Raw genomic sequence first — 26,469 nt, forward strand, 5'->3', positions numbered from 1 at the left:
CCTGGCTATTTTTTTGTTGCAGCCATTATTGTTGTTTGGCGGGCCTGGGCTGGGGATTCGAACCCGCCACCTTAGGTGTACGTAGCTGGCGCCTTAGCCGCTTGAGCCACAGGTGCCGAGCCAAAGGAGATTTTTCTTGACAGGAGAATGTGTTTTATTTGAAGTGTATTTACTTGCTTAGGAAAGCATAGAAAATCTCTATTAAATTAGAAAATAACTGGGAGCTTGAGTATTTTGAGAGTTGGGGCAGGAAAATTAATTGCTTGAAAAAGTGTTGAGAATTTTTTTAGACATGGATTTATTTCTTTGCTTTATTAGTGTTTATAAATGCAAAGAACTTAACCTTTTATTTCAGAACTGAAATTAGAGGGTATTGTTGTTATTTAAAATGTCCCCCAGGGTAGTATTTCATTTAATGGTATCATCTAGCTGAAGTGTAAATGTTTTAACTCTGCTGGCTTTCTGTGTCTTCAGTATGCTGATTGTTCATAACAAGTAATATTTTAGTTTTTTTGTCATTTTTAAATTTCACTGACATTGAATTACTTAGAATTGGTGTAGAGGATGAGCACAAAATTAATGTTTTTTAATGTAATCCTTTGTTTTCCTCCTCAGGAACCTTGGGTAATGTGGAACATGGGAACCAATACCAGATCAAATTGATGTATGAACACTATCTTCAGAGAACAGCCTGCAATATGACCTATGGATCATTTGGTGGTGTAAAAGGTAATTTGCTTTTAATCATGCGTATGCTATTTCAAGTGGCATATTTAGAATATTTGGTCACATAAAAATGGAAGATTATGTAGTTTGAATCTCAGCGAGAGTTAAGATAGGTATTTTATTAAAACCTTTGTATCCAAATAGTCAAGCAAAATAATAAAAAAGGAAAATTCACAATGTAACCTAAACATTTGTACCCTCATATTGATCTGAAATTTAAAAAAAACCCAAAACCCCTACTTTCCAGGACTGCTGCACAGGGTTCTAGAAGTTGTTTCTGCACAAAGTCAGCTAGAAGCGGGGCCGGAGGGATGGAAAGACAGACTTGATCCTGCTTGTCAAGCCACACTGTCTGGCTTGGAGAAAATCTACCCAGAAGAGAGGGTGCCTTTTCTTAATTTCTCAAAGGTATCACCTTTACCAAGCATTGGCTCAGAAAGGCTGATTTCCTCCATGTTGGGGGTTTCTTTTTCTGCTACCTGCATTGTGACCACCAGTCCCAGAGCTTCCAGAATCACCAGAGTTCAGTGGTTGCTTGTGTGCACTGTTGCTATTAATAGAGGAAGATTCTTATTAACTGTCCAACTTTTTTCACTGTACTATGACAGAGTGGTAGAGGAGCTGATGGTGCTGGATTGAAGACAGGAATCTAGGTGGTGACACCTATGTAATTTTGTGACTCTGAGTGTGTATGGATGTGTGCTCATGGGTCACCTGCAGAACAGATAATTAGGGGTCTCATACGTAGGTCATTAAAAGTTCTGAGATAGACTGTGTTATGGTTTGTCATTTCACTTCTAAGCAACACAGTTGACGGTGTCCTTTCTGATTCACCTGTGTGAGTTTCAACTTGCTCAGCTTATTGGTGTTGCTGGGAGGGCTTCATTTGTTTCTGTTCATGTGGATTTCACATGTTTCTTGACTTTTGCATATCTGCAAGCTTTCATAATGACCCACATAATACTTTAGCTTTTTCTGGACACACATTTTTATGAATTTACTATTTAACTATTTCTTTTCTTTCTTTTTTTTTTTTTAAGAGACAGAATCTCACTTTGTTGCCTTTGGTAGAGTGCTGTGGGATCACAGCTCATAGCAACCTCCAGGTCTTGGGCTTAGGTGATTCTCTTGCCTCAGCCTCCCGAGTAGTTGGGACTACAGGCTCCCACCACAACACCTGGCTTTTTTTTTTTATTAAAGTTTGGCTGGGGCAGGGTCCGAACCCACCACCCTCTGTATATGGGGCCTGGTGCCCTACTCACTGAGCCTCAGGTGCTGCCCTATTTAACTATTTCTTGCACTAAAGAGGCTATGGTTGCATAGGGAATGGCAAATATGTTTTCTGACTCCCCAACTTTTTGGGAACTGAAACCTGCATCCTTGCCTCAGGCCAGTGGTTAGGAGGGATAGGGAATGTCTCTTGTTCTTTGTGCCACAGGAAAGATGGGATTAATCCAGGTCTGTTTTAGCTAAAGAGGGATGGATGGCTCCAGGTAGAGGCCACAAGATTGTCTTGGCCCAAAATGGGATTGTGGGGTCAGAACCTTTAAAAGTCTGTGCTTCTGCTCAGAAGCAGGAATTTGGATTTAGAGACTGTTTTGCCATTTTTTTCGGACTATTTCTCTTTTGTTGTTGTTGTTGTTGAGACAGAATCTCACTCTGTAATCCTGAGTAGAGGGCTGTAGTGCCTGCCACCATGCCTGGCTCTAGTTTTTCTACTTTTAGTAGAGATGGGGCTGGTCTCAAACTCCTGAGCTCAGGTGATCCACCTGCCTCAGCTTCCCAGAGTGCTAGGGATTATAGGCGTGATCCACTGCATCCGGCCAGACCATTCCCTCTGCAACAGTACCTTTATTAGATCTTTCCTTAGCAACAAGAGAAAACCACTTTATTATGAAGTGTCTTTCATTTGTGTGAACTCAGTTTTTCATACATGAAGATAAAGACAAGGAATAGATGACTTTGGCAATACCAATAGCATCATGAATATTATTGGTGTGAGGTGTAAATATCAATAAGTGCTATATGTAGCTAAAATGATGTGAAAAAAACAATTGGCTAGAGTAGAGATTGCTTGAGCATCAAGAATATTTGGATTATTTGGTAATATGGAGATGTCTAGAGTTAGATGAAAACTGGAGAAAAAGAACCATGATTTAGATGAGAATCTGCTGGTGAAGTACTTCTCACCCTCACCTTTTATTTTTATTTATTTATTTATTTTGAGACAGAGTCTTACTATGTTACTATGTCACCCTCGGTAGAGTGCCCTGGCAACACAGCTCACAGTAACCTTAAACTCTTGGGCTTAAGCGATTCTCTTGCCTCAGCCTCCCAAGTAGTTGGGACTACAGGCGCCCACCACAATGCCCAGCTATTTTTTGTTGTCGGAGTTGCAGTTGTCATTGTTGTTTTAGCTGGCCCAGGCTAGGTTCGAACCCACCAGCCTTGCTGAATGTGGCCCATGCCCTACCCACTGAGCTACGAGTGCCACCCACCCTCAACTTTTAGAACTGATTTGCCATTCTTTGAAAATATATCTGACTGGACTAGATGCCCTAGATAACTTTTGTATAATTAGTTATTTCCGGTTAATGTTTCCCTCTTAAATCCCCAAAAAGCAAATTACTAAATTCTATGGATCCAGAGTTCAAAAAATTGATATGAGAAAAAAGTGTGTTGTCTACATAAAAGCATTTTTGGAAAGCCTCATGATAATGCTTTATATTTCAAATCTTATATAGATTACATTGCACTTTTAATTCTATTGCCAGATCAAGTTAGCCCAATTAAAATAAATTCCTTTTGTGTAACATTTTTTGAGGGATTTAATAATAGACTTCCAAAATAATGGGATTTAGGACATGCAACCCTAAAATATGACTTGACTTGTTTAGGAAAACAGCAGAATCAGAAAGGTTACATTGTCTTCCCCCCATTTTCTTCCCTGAAGGAGGTCATATAACCTAGGAAGGATGGTTTGACCTTCCATTGAAGCAGACCCTGATGTGAGAGGTGCCCTCTCTATACCTGGAAGAAAAGACTATTCTTACCTCTGAAGATGAAGGGTCACAGAGAAGAATCTAAACAAATAGGCCTTACTAAGTTCCGCCAGTTTATTACCATTAGGTCATACTTTTTGCTGTATCACATTTATTTATGACAGTCCACTCTTCATCAAACTTAACATAAAAATACATAGATTTCACTGTTTCTTTAGGTGCTGATTTCCTTATGAAGACTGTTGTGTCACATAGAACCTATATTTAATGAATGTGTACACTCTTTTCTTGTTAACCTTTTGTTATAGGGGTCTCACCTGTGAACCTAGGATAGATGAGGAAAAGATGTTTTTCCACCCTTACAAATGATAGAGGTTTGGAAAAGGATGGATAACTTTGTGTTTATATACTTTTCTTCTCTTAGCTCTCAATTTATGACTTATGTTTAAAAAGTACGTTGTGAAAGAACAAGAAGCCATTCCGCCATTTCCTATGATTAAATAGCATTAACCCAAGTAAATGACTAAGGCCAAAAAATTTCAATGAAGGAATGAACGTTTATTAAGCCAAAGTTAGGGATGCACCTGGGAAAAACACAAACCACAGATAAGGTGTAGCTGTGTTTTCCATAGGGGTAGTTGGAACCTTCAACCTTTGAAGGCACATGTAGAGACAGGAAAAGGGTTAGGGCAAGCGGATGATGCACAATTTTTATATTCTTGTGAGACCCAGGAAATTACATTTTACATGAAATAAGGGTACTGGTAGTAGAAGAGAAAAAGGAAGTGAAGGATGGATCAATTATGTAGTTGTCCCTGAGTAGATGGACGAATATCTGATGTTGTCTTGTCTCTACTTCTGTTAATTGTAAAGATAAACTTAAAATTCATTATTAGTGTGGAAGTGAACAAGATTTAGTTTTAGGTGCTACACATGGTTAAAATTTGCATGCTCTTGCCTATGGGAGGTCAGCAAGGGATTTCCTTAACGGGGCCAAGTCTTTATAGATTCCTGAGGCCTTTACCTTTTCTTTTTCGTAAGGAATTTTGTGTGTGTGTGTGTGTGTGGGGAATTGTTGAGATTTTAATTTTCTTTTTACATTAGCAAAACTGTTGGGGGTCATGGGTCCCCATTCCCTGAACCGGGTTGACCTGGTTCAATTTCTTGGCTGAGCTAGAAAGTTCAACAGAGGCATGGGGGTAGTTGTAAGCAAAATTGAATTGAAACAAAATAAGAGTGGAACAGCACAGGCTGAGTGAATAGAGAGCAAAAGTAACTTGCATAAGTTTCAGTGTAACAAAAAGACATTTTATTTAGGAAGAACAAAAAGAAAGGAGAGCACTTCCAAAGAAAGTTGGAAGTGGGTCCCTCTCATGAAGAGCAGAGGTGAGAGACTGAGACACAAAGGCCAGCAGAGGTATAAATACCCTCTTCCTCTCAGTTTGAAACTGATTGTGACTCTTTTCATTGGTCTCTCTGCACCTCCAGGCATTATTGCCCTTTTCTACTGATCATTGATTATTGTCTCTTTCTATTGGTCATTGGTTACTTAGGTCACCTCATACATTCTATGGGCCCTCCAGACTTCCTGGTTAGGCAAGCCAGTTTTCCTCCCACCTCACTTGAAGCTCCTCTCTTAGTGTCCCTTCTTAAAAATTTCACAATTTGAAACAAGTATCAGAGTAGCAGAAGGAATTATTCTATGTTATGGGTTTGAAACAATTATGTGTTGTCTTTGGGGTATAGGGCCAAGGGCAAACTTCCCCTTTGTTTTCTGAAAGTTCGCTGAAAAATCAACTCACCAAAGGCGATTAATAGGAGAAGAGGAAAGGCATATAAGTTTATTAATGTACACACAGTGGAGAACCATAGAGTGATTACCTCAACCCTCCAATGGAGTGCAGAAGCATCACAGAGTGTTGGTGCTTGGATCCTTACAAAATAGATTATGGAGGGAGAGAAGAGGGGGCTTGGTAGCAAAGGTGGTCTTGATATGTAGATAAGCTCTCATAGGTAGCAGCCCTTGGAGACAATGGGTGGTGAAAGTTTCTTTCAGATCTTTAAAAGTGTAAGACTCTCAGTTAATCTTTCCTAGATGCAGATTAGGGAAGGCCTCTGAGAAAACTTGGCTGCATCCATGCAGACTATCTCTATAGATGCAAATCTCCCTCTCAAAAAATAGCTTTGCAGGACTACTTCTATTTGCAGACCCTCTGAACAGCCATTGAAATATATGTTAAAAGACTTCCGATCTCCTTGGTTTTCTATTGCTTGGGCATGAATTATTCTGAGCATGGCTCCTGATCAAGATGCCTGGTAAGTCACGTGTTTCCAAGAAAAAGTCTCAACATTAAAAAGAAATTCAATAAGAAAAACTAATGGACTCGGCGCCTGTAGCTCAAGTGACTAAGGCGCCAGCCACATACACCTAAGCTGGCAGCTTCGAATCCAGCCTGGACCCACCAAACAACAATGATGGCTGCAACCAAAAAAACCCCCAAAAAACAAAAAACAAAAAACTGATGATGATGAAGAGTTGTCAGAGAAAAAAATTAGAAACACCGCAAAAAGAAATAAAAATCATCCAAAGCCTCTGTCTTTTGAAGGACAAAGCATACTAATATAAAACAGCATCCAACAAAAGAAAAACCTGGCACCCTCTTTCAAAGAGTAGCAGAGAGCATTTGCAAACAATAATGGAATCAGTAATAATAATAAGAACAACTTTGAGTAATAGAGAAAAAGAAGAAATACAGTATCATCTCAACTTACTGAAGAAAAGATTGCCACAACTTTGTGAAACCCTGAAAGTCCCTCCTGAAAAGCTGAAAGATTTAACTCGTGTGTCAAGTCTGCTGAATGTGGAATTACAGGAGCGAACTAATAAAGAACGTCTGGCATTACTGCTGAAAGAAATAGAAAAAGTGGTAGAGACTGCAGAATTGATGACTGAGAATATTCAGAGCCTAAAGAACAAAATTGAAATTCTGGCCCGTGAGGTAGAAGAAGAAGAGAAGACTCTAAAACAAGTGCTTCAAATGGATAGTAGGAGTGTATTCTCTCTTACAGAGCTTTCTCAGAAAAGCCTCAAAGCACCCACACTTCAGAAAGAAATTTTGACACTAATTCCAAACCAGAATGCTCTTCTACAGGACTTGGATGCTCTTCATAATTCCTCCCAGATTAAGAACATGGTAACATTCATTGAAGAAGCCTTTAAGAAACTGGATGCCACCTGAAGAGTTTTTTCTTCGATATTATTTTAATGTTAATTTAATGTTTATGATTTATAAAGCTGTTAACCTATGATGATATTACACAGGCTGAGGTTTCTGCAGGATTTATTATGCCCTAATACGCACTTTAAAATCAGCTTCTGTGGGTCTGTCATAGTATCTAATGTAGTTCTGAAAACTCTTTTTAGCTGCTGTCAAATTTAGGAAATCAACATCTATATTGTTTTATCTCCAATTACTTTCCTAAAACCATTAAAAGAATAGTAGGCATGACCTAATAGTTTATAGTGGTTAAGTAGAACTCATTTATTGGTTAAATGTGGAATTATGTGTAAATTATGTACAGTACCTAGTATGGAAAAGCACAGGTGTTTGCTATACTAATTCGGTAGCTGATGGCTTGCATTTTCTTCCTGATCATTTGGAAGCTGGAAAATCCTCACTTTTTAACCTAGCTCCTTAGTCTTTTTGTGAGGTAGTTAAGAATTGCCAGGTATGTTTAACTTTAGGAGGTAACATCAACATTTTATTTCTTTGGCAGGTAGGTGAATAGATTTCTTTTCTTTTCTTTTTTTTTTTTTTTTGAGACAAAGCCTCAACCTCCACCCTGGGAAAAGAGAGAAGGAACCACACCTCACACCAACCTCCAACTCCTGAGCTCAAGCGAGTCTCCTGCCTCAGCCTCACAGGTGCCCGCCACAACGCCTGGCTATTTTTTGGTTGCAGCTGTCATTGTTGTTTGGCAGGCCTGGGCTGGATTTGAACCCACCACCTTAGGTGTTTGTGGCTGGTGCCCTAGCCACTTGAGCCACAGGCGCCAAGCCTACATTTATTTTCTCTTGTCATCAAAGGATACCTTTACTGAAGAAAATTATTTTAAAAGGAACCTTATCACATTTATTCCCTTAAAATAAAAAACCAGCCAAAAAAAAAACCTTATAAACCTTTCCCAATGTGTAATTAGCTCTTATGTATATTGAATAAATTGTCCCTTAAATATTTAAAAAAAATGTCAAAGAAGTTTACAGGCAGTCCCTGAGTTACAAGCATCCAACTGACATATGACTTGCTCTTATGAACAGAGGCTATTATAGGTAATAGGTAAATGTACTTGTTGCTTGTTCATAACCTGGGGACTGTCTGTATTTTGAGGTGAAATACTTGGATTTCCTTTATAGATGTCTACAAGAATGCATGGAAAAATCCTATGGTGGTCAGTTAGGAAAAACCAGCCATACTGGGGGATTGGTGGGAAAAAATACTTATTGCTAATGGGTATTGGTTTCTTTTTGGAATGATGAAAATGTTCTAAAATTGGACTATCGTGGTGGTTGCTCAGCTTTATAAATATACTGAAAACTGTTGGGTTGCATACTTTAAAAGAGTGTACATTTTAGTATGTGAATTATATCTCAATAAAGCTGTTAAAAATTAGCTATAAGGTAAACCTGATACTAGTGATAATATAATCTATGCCGTCTTACATTGCTCATGGCCACGTAAAAGGATACTATACCTTCATAGAAGAGGTTGGCTATTAAGAACTGTGAAATGTTCTTAGATGCTATGACTTACGGGAATGTATATTAGGAAATGATCCAAAATATGGAAAAATCATATTGTTGCCACCCAGCCAGGTTTATCTGGCCACTGCCCAAGTGGAGGCCAGTGTCCAGAGATAGCAGGGTTTTCAGCAGAGAAAGGTTAGTGCTGTATAGTGCTAAGGGGGGAAATGGGAGAATTTTCTCAAATCCGCCTCTCTGAGAATTGGAGGGACAGCATTTTTTTTTTTTTTTTTGTAGAGACAGAGTCTCACTTTATTACTCTCAGTAGCTCACAGCAACCTCCAACTCCTGGGCTTAGGTGATTTTCTTGCCTCAGCCTCTCAAGTAGCTGGGACTACAGGCGCCCGCCACAACGCCCAGCTATTTTTTTGTTGCAGTTTGGCCGGGGCTGGGTTTGAACCTGCCACCGCTGGTATATGGGGCCGGCACCCTACCCACTGAGCCATAGGTGCCGCCCTGAGAGACAGCATTTTAAAAGACAATTTGGTGGGCAGAGGGTTAGGCCATAAGGGTCTGCTAGTTGACTGGCTTCTGGGTAGAACCATCAGTCTTTTGGTATGGGCTGCTCTCTGGGTGGTGCTCTCTGGGTGGGTCAGCCAATCCACTGCAATGCAGTTCCTTCAGTGGGGCGTCCAGGACCAGTTGAGTCAGTTTCTTGGTCTGTGTGGGTCAGTCAGTCCACTGGGATGCAGGACCTGGAAAATAACTCGAAAATATTCCTATAGATTCTGAACAGGTGATGTCATTTATGAAGAAAATTAAAAATCTTTACAGCTACCACCTGAGTAACTCTGGAGTCGCAATTATAGAGAAACAAATGCGGGGCCAGCAAGTAATTATTATGAAGCAAACAAGGGGACCGTGGCTGATTATTATCACTCTTTTAGCTAGGCCTGCTCCTTCACACAGTTTTGAGGGCCCTTACCCTAGTTTTCACCTTGCACCCTCCCATCAGTTTGTAAGGGCGGTTTCAATATCAAGTTGACATGTATTTATTTCTTCCCGTTTCCTCCCTTCCTTTCTTCTGTATATACACATATGTATTTATTTGTATTACGTAGATATTAGAAGTCATCTAAATGAATGGTGGAGGAGAATGAGTAAGTACATTTTGATGCATTGATTCAGTGGGTTATTGTGAAGCTAAGACCTAAGTTTTGTTTGCTGAAATGGACATCTTTGTACATAAATCTTTGTCTGTATTTCTCATTATTTTCTTAGGATGCAGTGGAGAAGTTTGAGTTATTACGTCTGACACTTATAAAATATTTTTATCCTAATGTAAAAGTATATTTCTCCCTTGAATACTATATAAATGAATTGTAAAAAGTACAGAACTTAGGAAGAGGAAAGGAAAAGTCACACTCCAGACATGCACATTTCAAAAGAAAGCTCACTTTCTAAGTGTGATGTCTCAAGGGTGTGTTTAATGTGCACTTTTCCAGAAGTGAGCCCATCATTATTTTCATTTGAAAACTTCCCTAAAGTTGATCTGAGTGTAAAAAAAGAAACCTAAAATAGCCTTGTTTTCTACTTTTCTCTGTATTTCATATGGCTTGTTATGTAATTACTAAGTTGAGTAATCATGTCAATAGTTCTCAAAAAGGAATTAAGCCTGCACTATTTTAAGCGAATGTGTTTTAAAATAGGGAAAGGCGATGGGAGAAGAGGTGTGCAGTATTTTGTATGTGCATCAGAATGCACTACCACTAGATGGCAGTCTTCTACAACTTTGTGCCTTGGTTCTGTTTTTTGTTTTTGGTTTTTTTTGCAGTTTTTGGCCTGGGCAGGCGCCGCCCACCTTGGTTCTGTTTTTGAATAAGGTACAACCTAATGGTGGAATTTTGATCCCATGATAATGCGTTGCTTTTTACTCAAAATAAATGTAACTTCTTTAAGTTGCAGAAAAATAACAGTGATTTTTAAAAACAATTAATTATAATGGGTAACTTTCCTTAAAATATTATGTAAAAGTGCTTTCTTGCATGTACTCAGGGACTTGCTTCCTTTGTGAGGCCAGAGGAAAGAGAGGACCAAGAAGGGATGGGCCTGCCCTGTAGTGCACACTGGGTTGCTGTGGGGCTGGGAGGCCCATCGCACTGCCTGGCTGAGGCTGGCCACTCTGGTGGGTTCAGGAACCACTTTTGATACTTCAACTGCTCCCTTTTACCCAGACAGGGAAGCTGTCAGTCCCACAGTCCCCTCCTTTCACCCTTTCAGTGATTTCCCTCAGAGGGTTCTCTGCTTCAGCTGTGCTTGAAGTAGTAGCATACTTCCCCTGCTGTGGGGCTCCTTCAGCCCACCAGGCCTCTAGAGCTGGATTTCGTTGCAGACTCATTAAAGTCAGTAATTCCTTAAAAAAAAAGTACTTTTGAGCTGTGCTTCTCAGACTTTTAAGTTGCGTTCAAGTCATGAGGGATAATGATAAAAATGAAGATTGTGATTCTTGTTAAGTCTGGACCTGAGACTGAATTTTTTTTGTTTTTTAATTTCAAAATGTTAGGATGATGCAAATGTTTTTCTTAACCTCATATAATGCTTAAGTCGATATTCTGAGTTTCTGACCATATTCCAGGAAGTGCCAAGTTGCAGTGATCTAGAGGTGTGCTGCATCCCTGCATCTGTAAAATGCGTATTCTGTACTCTGCAGTGTTCTAAGTGCTTCACAGGTTGAAACACTTGTCCAAGATATGTTTAGTAAATGTTGGAGGAGGGATTTTAACCCAGCCTCTCTGCGTCCAGAAGCATGTGGTATTAGTTGTTCTAAACTCCCTCCCTATTGGTTCGTGATTGAATTTACCTCTTTTCCAATTCAGAAAAAAACTTTCCCATCAGAAAGAAGTGTTACTAGGTTTAGCTAAAGTTAAGTACATAAATTTGATTCTTCATGGATTGTGGGGAATGTGTTGAGTAAATTCTGAGCCATATGTCTGCTTTTTCAGTTTAATTTTTTTGGTTAATGCTTTGGTTTGTAGAAAAGTCTCCCCTGGTCCCCCCCTACCCCCTAGAATCTTTAAAGTCTTTCCTACCTCCAGTGAAATATTAATGGCTGTACTGGGCCTTTTTTTTTTTTTTCTTTTTCAGAGAGCAACGTATTTGATGTGTGTATTCGAAGTTAAAAAATGTTTCTAAATTAAAAACGTTTAAATGTGAGCTGCTCTTTTGAAGGAATACATGACTCTAAGGTTTTGATTTTATTTTTTAGTTATTTTTGAGACAGCGTTTTACTCTATTGCCTAGGTTCTCTTGCAGTGACAGGATCGTAGCTCACCTTGAACTTCTGGGCTCAAGTGAGACTGGGCTTATAAAGTATTAGTTTATATTTGCTTTTTTTTTTTTTTTTTTTGCAGTTTTGGCTGGGACCAGGCTTGAACCCACCACCCCCTGTATATGGGGCCAACACCCTACTCCTTGAGCCACAGACACCGCCCTATATTTGCTTTTTATACTTTTGACAAATTAATGCTTACAAAATTTAGTGAGTAGCATAAGTGTGGAACAAATTATAGTTTGGAAATATGCTAAATCATTTTTGAAAAGATGGAGTTGAATGGATTGAAAAATATGTCAGTAAAATTCGCAGAATTTATTTGGTAATTTGAATTCTACTTTTTTTGAAAAAAGGAGTAAAATGGTATTTCTGCCAGATTTCCCTTTACTTTTATTTCATTGTATCAACTAGAACTGCCAATGGTTGTTAACATGGTATTTTACCTAGTTAAGACAAACTTGCCATTTTAAAACAGTATATGAGAAAAGGCCGGTATTAATATCAATTGAAAGCCAGCGTGAGGTGAAGAAAAAAAATGTTATTGTTTTCAGGTCAACAGCTGCATATACTTAGCTTAATAAAACAAGATACCTCATGTATCAGACTACCTCATGTAGTCTGTATAGTTTCAAGATATTTGAGCTAGAATTTCCTTTATTCTTAGTCTGATTTACAGTCCATTGTAGTTAGTTACATCCTCAGTTATCCAAAATATGCTGTGCGGTGCCTGTGGCAAGTGATGAACCTTATGGCATATAGGAATCTTTCAAGTGTGTGACAGGGACACACTCGAATGATTCCTAGGAAGGCATTGTTGATTTGTTGGAGGTGCATGAGAACTTTGTGAAATGAAGCAAGTCTGGTGGTGTATTATTCTTCCCTTGCATCGTCATGTTCTCTGTGCATCCATCAGCCTATTCATCTGATGGATATTTACTAAGAATCTTCTGAGGGCCCAGGCGCTGTGTTAGTTTCTTGGTATAGAAAGATTGGCGGTGCCCGTAGCTCAGTGGGTAGGGCACTGGCCACATACACCGAGGATGGTGGGTTCAAACCCGGCCCAGGCCAGCTAAAACAACAATGACAACTACAACAACAAAAAGCTGGGTGTTGTGGTGGGCACCTGTAGTCCCAAACACTTGGGAGGCTGAAGCAAGAGAATCACTTCAGCCCAAGAGTTTGAGGTTGCTGTGAGCTGTGATGCCAGGGCACTCTCCTGAGGGTGACATAGTGAGACTCTGTCTCTAAAAAGAAAAAAAAAAGAAAGATTAATAACAGACAGTTCTTGCTCTCAAGCAGCTCATCTGGGGGATGATAAAGATTAAGAATTACCTCTAATATAATAAGGTAAATCATAACAGACATGAATATGTACAAAGTTATGCTGATCTCCTGGGGGACACAGCAGCTCCCTTTTGGCTCAGTGAATATGTGTGTGTGTGCCTGTGTGTAGGGGAGTAAATGAGGGTGGGCATGCGGTGTTACCTGTTCTATTCCAGCACTTACTTTTATCCACTTTAACCCAGTTATTAGTAATCCTAGTTTTATACAAATAACAACTTTATGACTTTTAGTATAAAACTTTCATTGCCAAAAGTTGAGCCATGCAAATTCCTTCTGGGATAGTTTGCTCCTCTTGAGAAGATTACTTTTCAGACTTTGGAGCACTTAAAAAAAATTACTTTGTTTTTAAAAACCTGTCTAGGCTTGATGCCCATGGGTCAGTGAGTAGGGTGCCGGCCATATACACCAAGGCTGGCGGGTTCGAGCCTGGCCCAGGCCTGCTAAACAACAATGACAACTGCAACCAAAAAATAGGCGGGCATTCTGGTGGGCTCTTGTAGTCTCAGCTACTTGGGAGGCTGAGGCAAGAGAATCGCATGAGCCCAAGTGTTTGAGGTTGCTGTGAGCTGTGATGCCATGGTATTCTACCAAGAGTGACATAGTGAGACTCTATCTCAACCCCCCCCCAAAAAAAACCCCCCAAATAAAAAACCTGTCTATTTTCAGGCTCCCAAATTGATTCTTTTACTGATAGCATAAAGCCCTCAGGAAGGCAAAAGTAGCTTCTTTAAACCAGCTGATCTTTAATGGAGAAAAATGTGGTATTCTTCAAGAGTATTATGCCTGTGTTTGTTGAGAGTGACAAACTTGAGGCAGCGCCTGTAACTCAAAGGGGTAGGGAGCTGACCTCATATACCGGAGGTGGCGGGTTCAAACCCAGCCCTGGCCAAAAACTGTAAAAAAAAAAAAAAAAAAAAAAAAGAGAGATTGACAAACTTAAGTATAGGGTTGACTAGAAACCAACAGAGATTCAGAGATATAAATGGAAGCTGGGAGAAGAGTGTTTCAAGAGGTAGTGAAGGAGTCAGGAGTGTCAGGGGTTAAGCACCTGGACCATTGAAAGGAAAATGCTGAATTTGGCCATTTCGAAGTCCTGGGTGATCAGTTTTACCAAGATAAAAGTTTGTGATCAGGAGAAGCAATTTTACCAGAAGGGTAAGAATATAGATCAAGTTGCCCTGGGATGAGGAATACACAGAGAAAAAACAGAAATCCCAAAGGAAAGCTGCTTTGTGAAGAAGTTTGGTCATAAAGGGTAGCAGCAATTAAGGCCATTGCTGGAGGGAAAAGGTTTTATAAGAAGGGAGGTCTTTGAAGCTACAAGGTAAAATTTTGATCCGATGGACAAAGCACTTTTCATAATTCTTTGCTAAAAAAATTAACTTGAATATGGTTTTACTTTTAAAATTATGTTGTTTGGATTATCATGTGCCTATTTTGAATCTTAAAAGTTTCTCATTGCATAATCTGTGCTCTGTAGCCATGTTGACTTATTGCCTTCTTTTCATAATGAATTTGTTGTTTATGGAAAAAGAAGGCTCTTTAATCCTTTATTAGATTCAAAGTCAGACCATTTAGGGGTAAAAAAAAAAAAGAAATGCTTTAATAGAGACTATTACCACCACACCACCATTTAGTTATTTTTCCATTTTTATCCTTTACCAACATTTTTACTTTTTGGCTCCCATTTTAAAAATTACTTTTCTTGACTATAATGCTTTGTTTTACATGGGGATATTTATATTTTGAGTTTATCTGGTAATATACAACTTAAGACTTTTAAGAGGCTACACAGTATCAATATGTGAGCTCTGCCTCTTATCCCATCCTGGGACTCCCACATCAAGGGGAAAATTGTCTTCCATGAAAGCGGTCTCTGGTGCCAAAATGGTTGGGGACCATCTATTTAAGGAAATGTTACCATCAAAAACCAAAACCTTGGCCAGGCACGGTGCTTATGCCTGTAATCCTAGAATTCTGGGGAGCTGAGGTGGTGGATCCCTTGAACTCAGGAGTTGGAGACCAACCTGAGCAAGAGTGAGACCTCATTCTACTAAAGACTAGTTGGGGGTTATTATGGCAGGCACATGTAGTCTCAGTTACTCAGGAGGCTGAGGCAAGAGGATATAAGAGTTTGATGTTGTTGTGAGCTAAGATGATGCCCTGTCACTCTACCCAGGGTGACAGTAAGATTCCATCTCAAAAACAAAACAAACAAACAACCCTCCCCCAAACCAAAACAAAGCCTTCTAATTTCTGCAGAGGCCACAGATCTACTTTTCTGTGGATTTGGATGTGCTTCTGTTCTCTGTTTCCTTTGGTAAAACTGAAGATTCTTTTGGTTGCAGCTGATATTTGGAAGTTTCTTTTTGTTTTTGAAGAGACAGACTCTTTTGCCCTGGGTAGAGTGCCATGATGTTATAGCTCACAGCAACCTCAAACTCTTGGGTTCAGGAAATCCTCTTGCTTCAGCCTCCCAAGTAGCTGGGATTATAGGTCCCTGCCACAATGCTGAGCTGATGTTTTTCTGGTTTTTAGTAGAGATGAGGTCTTGCTCTTGCCTAGGCTGGTCTCGAACTCCTGAGTTAAAGCAATCCACCAGCCTTGGCCTCCCAGAGTGCTAGGATTATAGTTGTGAGCCATCACTCTCAGCCATAACATTGTATTTTTGAAGTAATCCCAGTTGGTCCTGGTGTTCAATAATTTTTAAAGGTTATTGGATTCGGTTCCCTAATTTTCTGAGGATTTCTGTATGTATTTTCATCAGAGATATTTATCCGTGGTTTTCTTTACTCGTGATACTTTTGTCTGCCTTTAGTATCAGGGTAATGCTGACCTGACAGAATGAACTGGGAATTGTTCGCAATAGTGTTCTTCTGTTTATTGGAAGGGTTTGTGAAGGGTTGGTATTCTTTATTAAATGTTTAGTAGAATTTACCAGTTATGCACAGGGTAAAACTGTTAGTCCTGAAGGTTCACTCATTCATTCAAGAACTATTTTAAAAAATATTCCAATTTAAAAGTTCAATTTTATTTGTTTATTTATTTATTTATTTAAATTTCAGGTTAATATGGGGGCACATATGATTAGATTACATACTTTGCTTTTATAAAGCTAAAGTCCGAGTTGTAGTTGTGTTCTTTACCCAGGAAGTGTTCAAAATACCCTTGCAGTGTAACATTTGGGTGAGAATTTGCCCAACCCCTTCCCCCTCTGCCCCTTACTTGAATTTAATGGAGTTTTTCTGTCGTGTGAGTAGGTCTTTGTTAATCTACTAGTTCCAATTTAGTACTGATTGTTTTTCCATTCTCATGATACTTTAAGTAGGAGAATATTCTCCAGATCCATCTGGGTTGTTTCAAAAGATATGAAATCTCCATCTTTTTTATGGCTGAATAGTCTTCCATGGTATACATATACTACAATTTATTTATCTATTCATGTGTTGAAAGACACTTGAGTTGTTTGCATATCTTTGTGTTATGAATTGTGCTGCTATAAACATTCAAATGCAAATATTCTTATGGTAAAAATGTCCTTTTCTTTTGGGTAAATACCTAGTAATGGGATTGTAGAATCAAATGATAGATCTATTTTTAGGTCTCTGAGGAATTTCCATTCTTCCTTGCATAGAGCTTGTACTGGTTTGCTGTCCCACCAACAGTGCATGAGTATTCCTTTTTCTCCATTCCCACACCAGCCATCTGTTGCTTTGGGACCTTATGATGTGGGCCATTCTTACTGGGGTTAGGTGATATGTCAAAGTGGTTTTGATTTGCATTTCTCTGATGATTAGGGATGATGAATATTTTTTCATGTGTTTATTGCCCATTTGTCTATCCTCATGAGCAAAGTTTCTATTCATGTCTCTTGCTCAGTTTTAATGGGGTTGTTTGATTTTTTTTTTGTTGTTGTTGATTTGCTTGAATTCTGTATGGATTCTGGTTTATAGTGTAGCCTGAAGTCTGGTAAAATGATGCCTCCAGATTTGTTCTTATTTCATAGAATTGCATTGGTTATTTGGTTTTTTTTCTGGTTCCATACAAAATAAAAATCAATGCAAAACACAAAAATAGTAAAGTACAGCAACAAAAAGATCCCTCATATAGAAACAGAAGAGCATTTTACACATTCAAAACCCTTGTGATTAAACTTCCTGGAAACTAGAAACATAGGGAAAATCCCTAGACCTGCTAAATGGAGTCAGTGAAAAACCTACAGCTTACACTGCCCTGTGGTAAAAATATCTCTGCATTTGAGAACAAAACATTGTCCCTCTATCATGGAACTAGAAATATCATCCAAACAACTGCATAACAAAAGTAAACAAAATCCTCCATGCTGGAAAAGAAGATGTTAGAATCTTCTTTTAGTGCAAATGACATAAACTTGAATATAAAAGTTTGTAAGGTATTCACTGAAACCCACTTGAACCAGTACGTGAGTTCAGTAAGGTCATAAGATACAAGATCAATATCTGAATTCAGTTGTTATGAAAATGAAATTAAGAAAACAAATTCCAGGGCTGCACCTGTGGCTCAGTGAGTAGGGCGCCAGCCCCGTTTACTGAGGGTGGCAGGCTCGAACCTGGCCCGGCCAAACTGCAACAAAAAATAGCCGGGCGTTGTGGCAAGTGCCTGTAGTCCCAGCTATGTGGGAGGCTGAGGCAAGAGAATCTCCTAAGCCCAAGAGCTTGAGGTTGCTGTGAGCTATGATGCCGTGGCACTCTACCCAGGGTAACAAAATGAGACTCTGTCTCTAAAAAAAAAAAAAAAAAAAGAAAAAAAGAAAATAATTCCATTCATAATAGGATCAAAAAAGAAATATTTATTTATTTTTATTTGTTATTATTATTATTTTTTTTTTTGAGACAGAGCCTCAAGCTATCCCCCTGGGTAGAGTGCTGTGGCTTCACAGCTCATAGCAACCTCCAACTCCTGGGCTCAAGCGAGTCTCCTGCCTCAGCCTCCCAAGTAGCTGGGACCACAGGCGCCCACCACAACGCCTGGCCATTTTTTAGTTGCAGCCGTCATTGTTGTTTGGCGGGTCTGGGCTGGATTCAAACCCGCCACCTTAGGTGTACGTGGCTGGCGCCTTAGCCACTTGAGCCACAGGTGCCGAGCCAAAAAAGAAATATTTATAAATAAACTTAAACCAAGTGTAAACCTTTTATGCTGAAAAAAAAACTGCATTCAAAGAATGAAAGAAAAACTGAATAAATAGACCATGATAATAAAAAAGGATAGGAAGTTGACTGGTTAACGTCATTTGGGCCTTCACTCTGATTGGATCTGATTTCTCTCTTTTCATCTCTTGTTTCCATTTCCTTGGACTGGCTATTTTCTCCTGGTTACTAGACAGCTATAGCAGCTCTAAATCTTACTTGTCATAATTCAGTTTGTGTGAAAGAGAGTCTGCCTTCTTACTAGAAGGCTGGGCAAAAGTCTCTTTCCAACTCATTGATACTTGTTGGGCCATCTCTGAACCAATTACTGCCACTGATGGAATGTGATTAAGTGTGTGTTATAGATGTGGGAAGTTGGATCAATCCTCTTGCCACTAAGAGTAAGAGTGAGGAGGAGTGATTCTCTGGAGCAGCCTTCCTGGAGTTCATGCAGCCTCCTTTAGGCTACATTACAGGGGGATAATTGCTCAAAGTGTGTATTTGTATTTAGAGATTTGTAGTAATTCAATTGAATTTAGTGCTTTGCAAAGCCATTTGTCATGTTTTTAGGCCTTTAAAATATATGCATAAATATTTGAAATTTTAGGACATGTCCAAATTCTTTATAGGAGAGATAAATACTTGAAATAATGTAGGGCATGATTTTTACTTTGTGTTTTTCCTGCTCTTAATATTACATCAAAATGTATATACTTTTATTATAAAAGTAGTCAAATTCACAAAGGCATAGTTTGAAACACATGGACCCACTGAAAACAAAAAGAATGATTTAGTGCCACCTCCCAAACGCAACCACAGAAAACATATAGGTGTGCCGGCCGTAGAATATACCACAGAGTGTGTCAGACTGAGCGAACCTGGAGTCATTTTATATTTCTGGAATTTAGCTATCTCACTACCTAAAAGGCACAACCAATGAAAAATTTATTTATTATGTAAAGTCTGGTGCTGCATTATATGGGATTTAAGCAAAGTATGACAATGGATGCATGGGCATTCCAGAAGTTACCAGGGTGTCCCACACGTTGCTTTTAAAGACTTTAGAAGCGACGTTTGGGACCCCCTGCATTTCTTAGGTAAGCTTTTACTTCATATGCATATATCTTGAAGTCAGTTGAAGAAATTATAAAATATTAAATATTGGTCCTCATTTTTCATCACACTTAAAGACATATGGGTTTACTAGAAAACAGAAAAACCTCATATTATTTGGGTTAACTTATAAATAGGAAAAATAGCATATGATATAGCATCTATACAATAGCATATTATATGATATTCTTAAATGTTTGGTGATGAATATATTTCACCTGTCAATTCTTGTACTCAAGATTAAAACTCTTCTTTCCTTTAAAATAGCAAAAAATTATATAATAATGTAAAAATTGTACATTTTACGTTCTGGGAAAGCCTTCTTGGACTGCACACAAGCCCTCTGCTTATTCTTGCTACCTTTGCCTTTTAGATTCTTTTTTCAGGCTATATATCTTGTTGAAACTGCAAGTGGGTTTTAGTCTATACCTAATTGCTTGTGCACACAAATTCAATTGTTGAGAAGATGAGGATTGATAAGGAAGAAAGGAATTTTTAATATGACCAACTTCTTAGGAGGATAAGGGAAGTTGGCTCAAATTCCTTTCTTGACTATGGGATGTCATAGGGTTTTAAAGGAGAGTTACGTGCCTGGGGACGCTTTGTGCTGTATCTCACAGGGGCTACATGCATTGGGGCAGGTTGTAGGGGATGGTGAATCTTTACATCAGGAAGTTTGCCCAGGGGCCTTCAGAATCTCAGCTTCTTTTTCATTGTCATTTGTCATTTCAGGTCAGGTATGGTGAGTTAAGGGAGAGGATTATAAAAAACAATAGGGGATCATGGAGCTAGTTGCATATACTTGAAATATCACTTGCAAATATCTTCTTTACCATGAAATCTGTATTTCCTCACATGAAGTAGTGTCTTATTCCATTTGTGTTGCTATGCTAAATACCTGTGAGTGGATAAAGAACAAACATTTATTTCTCACAGTTCTGGAGGCTGGGAAGTTCAAGATCAAGGTACTGGCAGGTTTAGTGTGTGGTGAGGGCTTGTTCCTCATAGATGGCACCATCTCCTTGTCTTTATATGGTGGATGAACAGGGGAGCAAAGGATTTAAGGCACTTCTCTCCAGTCCTTTTTAAGGTACTAACTTAGTTCATTATTTAATCACTTCTGAAAAGATGTGATTTATTAAGATGTGAAGTATTAAAAGACCTTTTAATACTTCCACAATGTGGATTAAGTTTCACCACATGAATTTTGGGCGATGTTCAGACCATATAGCAAGTAACCTCTGAAAGGCATTTTAGATGTGTTGCTTTTGCATTCTATCTCTATTATGGGGCTTCGGGCTGCTGGTCATTTAAGATTTGGTAGTATCGGGACAAAGGTGAAACTTCCCATCCACCCTCAAAGTTTCATTGAAAAATCACCTCATGGGCTCGGCGCCTGTGGCTCAAGCGGCTAAGGCGCCAGCCACATACACCTAAGGTGGCGGGTTCGAATCCCCAGCCCGGGCCCACCAAACAACAATGATGGCTGCAACTAAAAAATAGCCGGGCGTTGTGGCAGGCGCCTGTGGTCCCAGCTACTTCGGAGGCTGAGGCAGGAGACTCGCTTGAGCCCAGGAGTTGGAGGTTGCTGTGAGTGTGATGCCATGGCACTCTACCCAGGGGGATAGCTTGAGGCTCCGTCGCAAAAAAAAAAAAAAAAAAGAAAAAAAGAAAAATCACCTCATGATAAAGCAGATTAATAAAATGAAAGCAATCAAATTTAATTAATGTGCATACACAGGAACCCCCAGAAAATGAGGATTCCTTTTCTCAATGCAGCTGATAAACCTTTCTGGTAAAGTAGGTTATGGGAGGGGAAAAGAGGAATTCTGAAGATGGGCAATAAAGGATTACTAGGGAAGATGAATGTATAGGGAACAGAGGTTAACTGGTAAACACTTCTCTTCTAAATTTAAATGAGTCTGAGAGCCTGGACATTATCTTCTTAAACAGTCTGTTCAGGTGTAGTTCTTGTCTTACTGCAAGGGGAAGAAAAGTATAGTTGTTCTATGTGGGTCTGGATCTCAGGTGGAATAAACTTCGACAATTTTAAGAGAGTAGATGGTGGTGGCAGATGGAAGGTCAGAGAGACCTTGAGGGCACTTCAGTCACTGCAGAATGTCAAAATGTCATATTTTGGGATAAAAATATTTCTAATTTCATTGAGTAGATGATACCACAACCTGCTGACAACTTGTCCCTCTATTATAATATTGAATACATACATATAGAGATCGTATAAATCTGTATCTCTCACAGTGTGGTTTGCTTCTCATTTATTGTTTCAGTTCTTCAGCCTCCCATACCACCCTATCATTGTGTGCTTGTTTTGTTTATTTCATATTAGTGTGAAATGTTTTCAGAGGCTGTCTTCTGATTCTTAGTTCTATTTTTCTTCATCTGTCTTAAGTTTATTATCTTCTTCTCTCCTTCTCTCTCTGCCTTTTTTTGTTTTTTTGGAGTGCATTTGTGTTGAACCCACCACCTCTGGTATATGGGGCCTACACCCTACTCCTTTGAACCACAGGTGCCGCCCCAGACTAGTTTCTTTACTTTCTCCCTTAGGCTTAGCCTGGCTAACTCTGTCTGGGCCAGTTTTCTGATTTTTGATGCAGGTGAATTTTCTTTGCTTACTCTCCTACCCAGTCAGAGATTACTTTACTTTCTTTCCTGATAGGCTTGAGGGCTGAATATCATTCAGTATTTCTTGAGGGTCAAATATCATGCAGAAGTGATGGTGAGGTGGCAGGGTTATCCGTGGCTGAGGCAGCCTTACTGGAGGATCTGGCCTCAGCCCTTTCTTCTCCAGTTTATAAATGTCTTGAATCTCGGTTTGAACTACCTGGTTGGTCTGTCCCTGTTATCTTGGACGGTGGGGGAGGTGCTGTGAACTACAGATGGATCTTCTCTGTAAAGACTTCCTCATCAGGTTTCCTTGAGTCAGCCCCATTTGTTTCTACCCCTGTTTGTATTTCACCAGAAGGTATTTCCTTTCCCGACCCTTGACTTTTCTCCTGGCCCCATGGGTGTGTGTGAGGCTTTACATGGCAGTTCCTCCTTTAGCCTGTTCTCCGCTTCTCATACTTATCATAATTGCTGGACATACTTAGACTGACAGCTATTTTTTTTTTCATGATCTATAGCCTTTCTTGCTTTCTTTTTGTAGAAAAATGCCAAAATTATTAAAATTTGTATTTTTCTTGTCTGACAGGAAGGAACATGGCTGTTTACATCCCCTCTGGATCTCTGTTCCTCTAGATTTTGGAGTTTTACTGAGATTTTTCAGAATTTTGTTTATTCACAGTCTCATCAGTTCAGTTAGTTCTCTTCTTCGTCTGAAGTTTGGAGTTGGCAGCTTCATACAATGTACCAAAATCTAGCCCTGAAAATTCATGGAAACATCTGCCTTATAGTCATCATTTTTCAAAGATTGTGGCATGATGTTAGGTTTTTTCCTTGGATTTATTGCTGTTGGTGTATGTTTGCTATCCTAAAATAAATAATTTATTTACCCGTTTGTTTAATCCACAGTATTACATTTTTGAAAGGGTCTTTTGAAACTAATCCTAATGCTGGATTTGTAAAAAGAATGTTCATCATAAGAATTCTTCTGAATTCGGCAGTCCAGTTGTTTGGGTGATTTTGGTAGACTCCTCGATAGGCAATCTTTTATTTCTATTATATGAGCTATTTATTTAGTACAGATTAATTTCATTGTGTTTGATGTGAATCTTTTTTCCAGATTGTTCTTGGCTTTTAAATTATGTGTGTATTTTAATGTGGTCAGATCATTCCTTTCTTGTACAATTCATTCTATTTTTTCTAAACTTAGAAAATTCTCTCTTGGGGGGTGTCTGTGGCTCAGTGGGTAGGGCTCTGGCCCCATATACCAAGGGTGGCTGATTCAGACCTGGCCCTGGCCAAACTGCAATAAAAAAATAGCTGGACGTTGTGGCAGGCACCTGTAGTCCCAGCTACTTGGGAGGCTGAAGCAAGAGAATCACCTAAGCCCAAGAGTTGGAGGTTGCTGAGTGCTGTGTGATGCCACAGTACTCTACTGAGGGTGACAAAAAAGAAAAAAAAAAAAAAAGAAAATTCTTTCTCACGCAGATTTTCAATGTTTCTGTTTTTTTTGAGTTTGATTTCTCCCTTCCTTTCCCTTCCCTTCCTTTTTCTTTTCTTCCCTCCCCTCCCCTTTCCTTCCCTCCTTTTCTTTCTTTCTTTCTTTCTTTTTTTTTTTTTTTTGACAGAGTCTCACTCAGTTGCCCAGGCTACAGTGCTGTGGCATTGGCATAGCTCACAGCAATCTTAATCTCCTGCGTTCAAGTGATCCTCCTGCCTCAGCCTCCTGAGTAGTTGGGATTACAGGTGCTTGATGCCATGCCTGGCTAATTTGTCTGTTTTTAGTAGAGATAGAGTCTTTCTCTTGCTCACTCTAGTCTGGAACTCCTGAGCTCAAGTGATCCACCTCGACCTCCCAGAGTGCTGGCGTTGTTTACAGGTGGAAACAATCACACGTGGCCTGGAGTTTGATTTTCTAGCAGGAATTTTATATTCATTTACAGAGAAGAATATGTGGAGGGCTAATATTTATTATCTGTTATGTTGTGCCTGGATTTTTCTTGATTCCCCAAGAGTTAGTCTGAGACACACTCCGATGCAAAGATCATGAGGCAAGCTTTATTCAAGTCCCTGCCTAGACTCTCCTGGTGATCATGCCTAGGAAGAGCCCCGCCCTGGAGGTGCAATCAGTTTTTATAGGGTACAGAAAACAAGAAGGGGAGGGGTAAAGTACGGGTACAATTTTGATTGGTTGCTAGGGGCATGGGCAGATTACAGGTTAGGCATTAGCTCGTGATTAGGCATAGGTTTGGCATCATGGGGTGGCGCTATCTTTGGGATGGGTGGGGGACGTTATGCTGACTCATTGGGCCTAAGATGGAAGCAGGTGGCCCTCATTAAAATGGCGTCGGCTTGGCCCTCACACTTATATGTTGTGCTGTACATTTAAACCTGTGATTAGGTAACTTAATCACTAGTATTCACACTGAGAGAGCAAAGCTTAGAGAAGACCAGGGTTTTTCTCTAAAACATACTGAGGCATAGCAAGTACTTGAACCATTGCTATCTGATTCCAAAGAACACATTATTTCTAACAATTACCTCTTATTTATTTATCTTGGTAGTTAGAGAGTATGGGGGTAAGGGAAAACTCCTGTCCCCCAAAAGTTTGCTGAATGATCAACTCACAATTAAGGCAGCTTAATAGAGGAAGAGGTCTATTTACCATGTGCATGGGGAGAATCACAGAGTGATTACCCAAATCCCAATGAAGTCTAGAAATTTTTATACCCCTCTGTTGACTACGCCATTTGTTGGGTGATACTTTTCTTGCAGGGAGAGAAGGGTGGCTTGGCCATGGGTACAAGCTTGCTCCTGGAATTGTATGAAAGCAAGAAACGGCTACTGCTCTTTGATGGCAAATAGCAAAATGTCTTTATTCACGAACATCTTTTATAGTAAACTAATCTTGTACACCACATTGATCAATAATCCTACCATCCTCTGTTCTTATCTTAAACTATAGAAAAGAAAGAAAGTCTGGGAAAGTAAGATAACCATCTTAAGACTAGCCTCAGGCTATTCCTCTCTAAAGACCTAAAACAACCCTACATTATCTGACTTCTATTGTCAAAGTTAAAGGTCAGGATAAACAGGGGAGTAAAACTTTTTTCTTCCATGTACTCAATTAAGTTTCTGAGAAGCAGGCTTAATGACTGTTTTCTCCTGGTTTGGAGGCACCCCGCTATTATGATGGTGTTCTTTTACTCACATTATTACGATGGAGTTTTTCTTTTCACTCACTTCAACCTTTGAGTCATGTCCCCTGCACAGATGGGCCTTCTCAACCCTTATCTGGCAGGCTGACTTGACTGCACACTCAGGGTTCCATGTAGGAGGCTGCTATGCCTTGCCTGCAGGCCCTCACCATGCTTTCCCAGGTCGCTAGGCCTCGACAAAAATGCATAATACTCACGAGTCTTTTTGCCCAGTTTCTGGAATTAAAAGAGCACATTTCATTTAGTTTTATGTGAGAATTCACCCCACACCCCCCTTTTGGAGAGGAGGGAAAAATGAGGAATATAGGTTATCTGTTTAGGGGCAATAAATAGTTGCTAGGGAGGATAAATGGGTGGGGTGAAAACATTTACTTATAAATGATTCTCTCTGCAAATTAAATTAAATTTGAGAGATAGGTCTTATATTTGAAATGATTTGGGCCAGGTCTGGTTGCATTCCTGATTTTCTTTCCTGCCATATAGAGAGATAACAGAGAAAGGAAGGGAAGTCAATTATTCTTTCAATGGATCTGTCTGGTCATGTAGATAGAAAGTCCCTTCCAAGAGCCTGTCGATCTTTAAAAGCCTTTAATTCAAAATATCTGTAGTGTTTATACCAGGAGTCATATTTTGGGATGATATTTCCTGAGTTCCTTTCAAGAGAAAGTTTATGTATCCTGAGAGAAGAGAGAGAGACAAATTTTTCTGTAAGTTTACTGAGGGCAGATACTATTGGGGAAAATGAGGCCCAGTGGAGAGAAAGAACACCCAAATGCTGTATTTAAGAAGAACAAGGCTTTTATTTAGCTGATTGAGCAGCGGCATAGAAGAATTCAAAATGGCTGTGCTCCCCAACTGGCTTGGTCTTTCCCTTTTTAATCTCCAGTCAAAAAGTTCCAACCCATGGGTTCCTTTCTTATTAGTCAGTTTAAATCAAGTGAGAGAATCTGTTCCAGCCCCTATAGAAGTACAAGATTTCACAAAAGTGGAAATTTCCAGGTCCCAGGAAGTTTGTTTGTTTGTTTGTTTGTTTCTTTCTTTCTTTAATTAAATCGTAGCTGTGTACATTAAAGCAATCATGGGGCATGGTGTGGTGTTTTCATATACAATTTGAAATATTTTCATCAAACTGGTTAACTTAGCCTTCATGTCATTTTCTTAGTTATTATGTACAATGTTTATATTCTACTTTTTTTTTTTTTTTTTT

The 26,469-nt window shown here is 39.3% G+C and overlaps 1 protein-coding gene and 1 pseudogene across 1 annotated transcript in view; both read left to right on the forward strand.

Moving 5' to 3' along the window:
• Window positions 1–26,469, forward strand: part of BBS9 (Bardet-Biedl syndrome 9) — a 462,348-nt gene that overhangs the window by 37,375 nt on the left and 398,504 nt on the right. Inside the window, exon 5 of the mRNA XM_003788573.2 lies at window positions 616–729. Coding sequence (XP_003788621.1) covers window positions 616–729 — 114 coding nt within the window. The remainder of the gene's footprint in view (window positions 1–615; window positions 730–26,469) is intronic.
• Window positions 6,038–6,967, forward strand: LOC100964871 (annotated as a pseudogene).

Source organism: Otolemur garnettii, unplaced genomic scaffold (genome assembly GCF_000181295.1).
Source record: "Otolemur garnettii isolate 467f Iridium unplaced genomic scaffold, OtoGar3 scaffold00028, whole genome shotgun sequence".
Classification (NCBI taxonomy): Eukaryota; Metazoa; Chordata; class Mammalia; order Primates; family Galagidae; genus Otolemur; species Otolemur garnettii.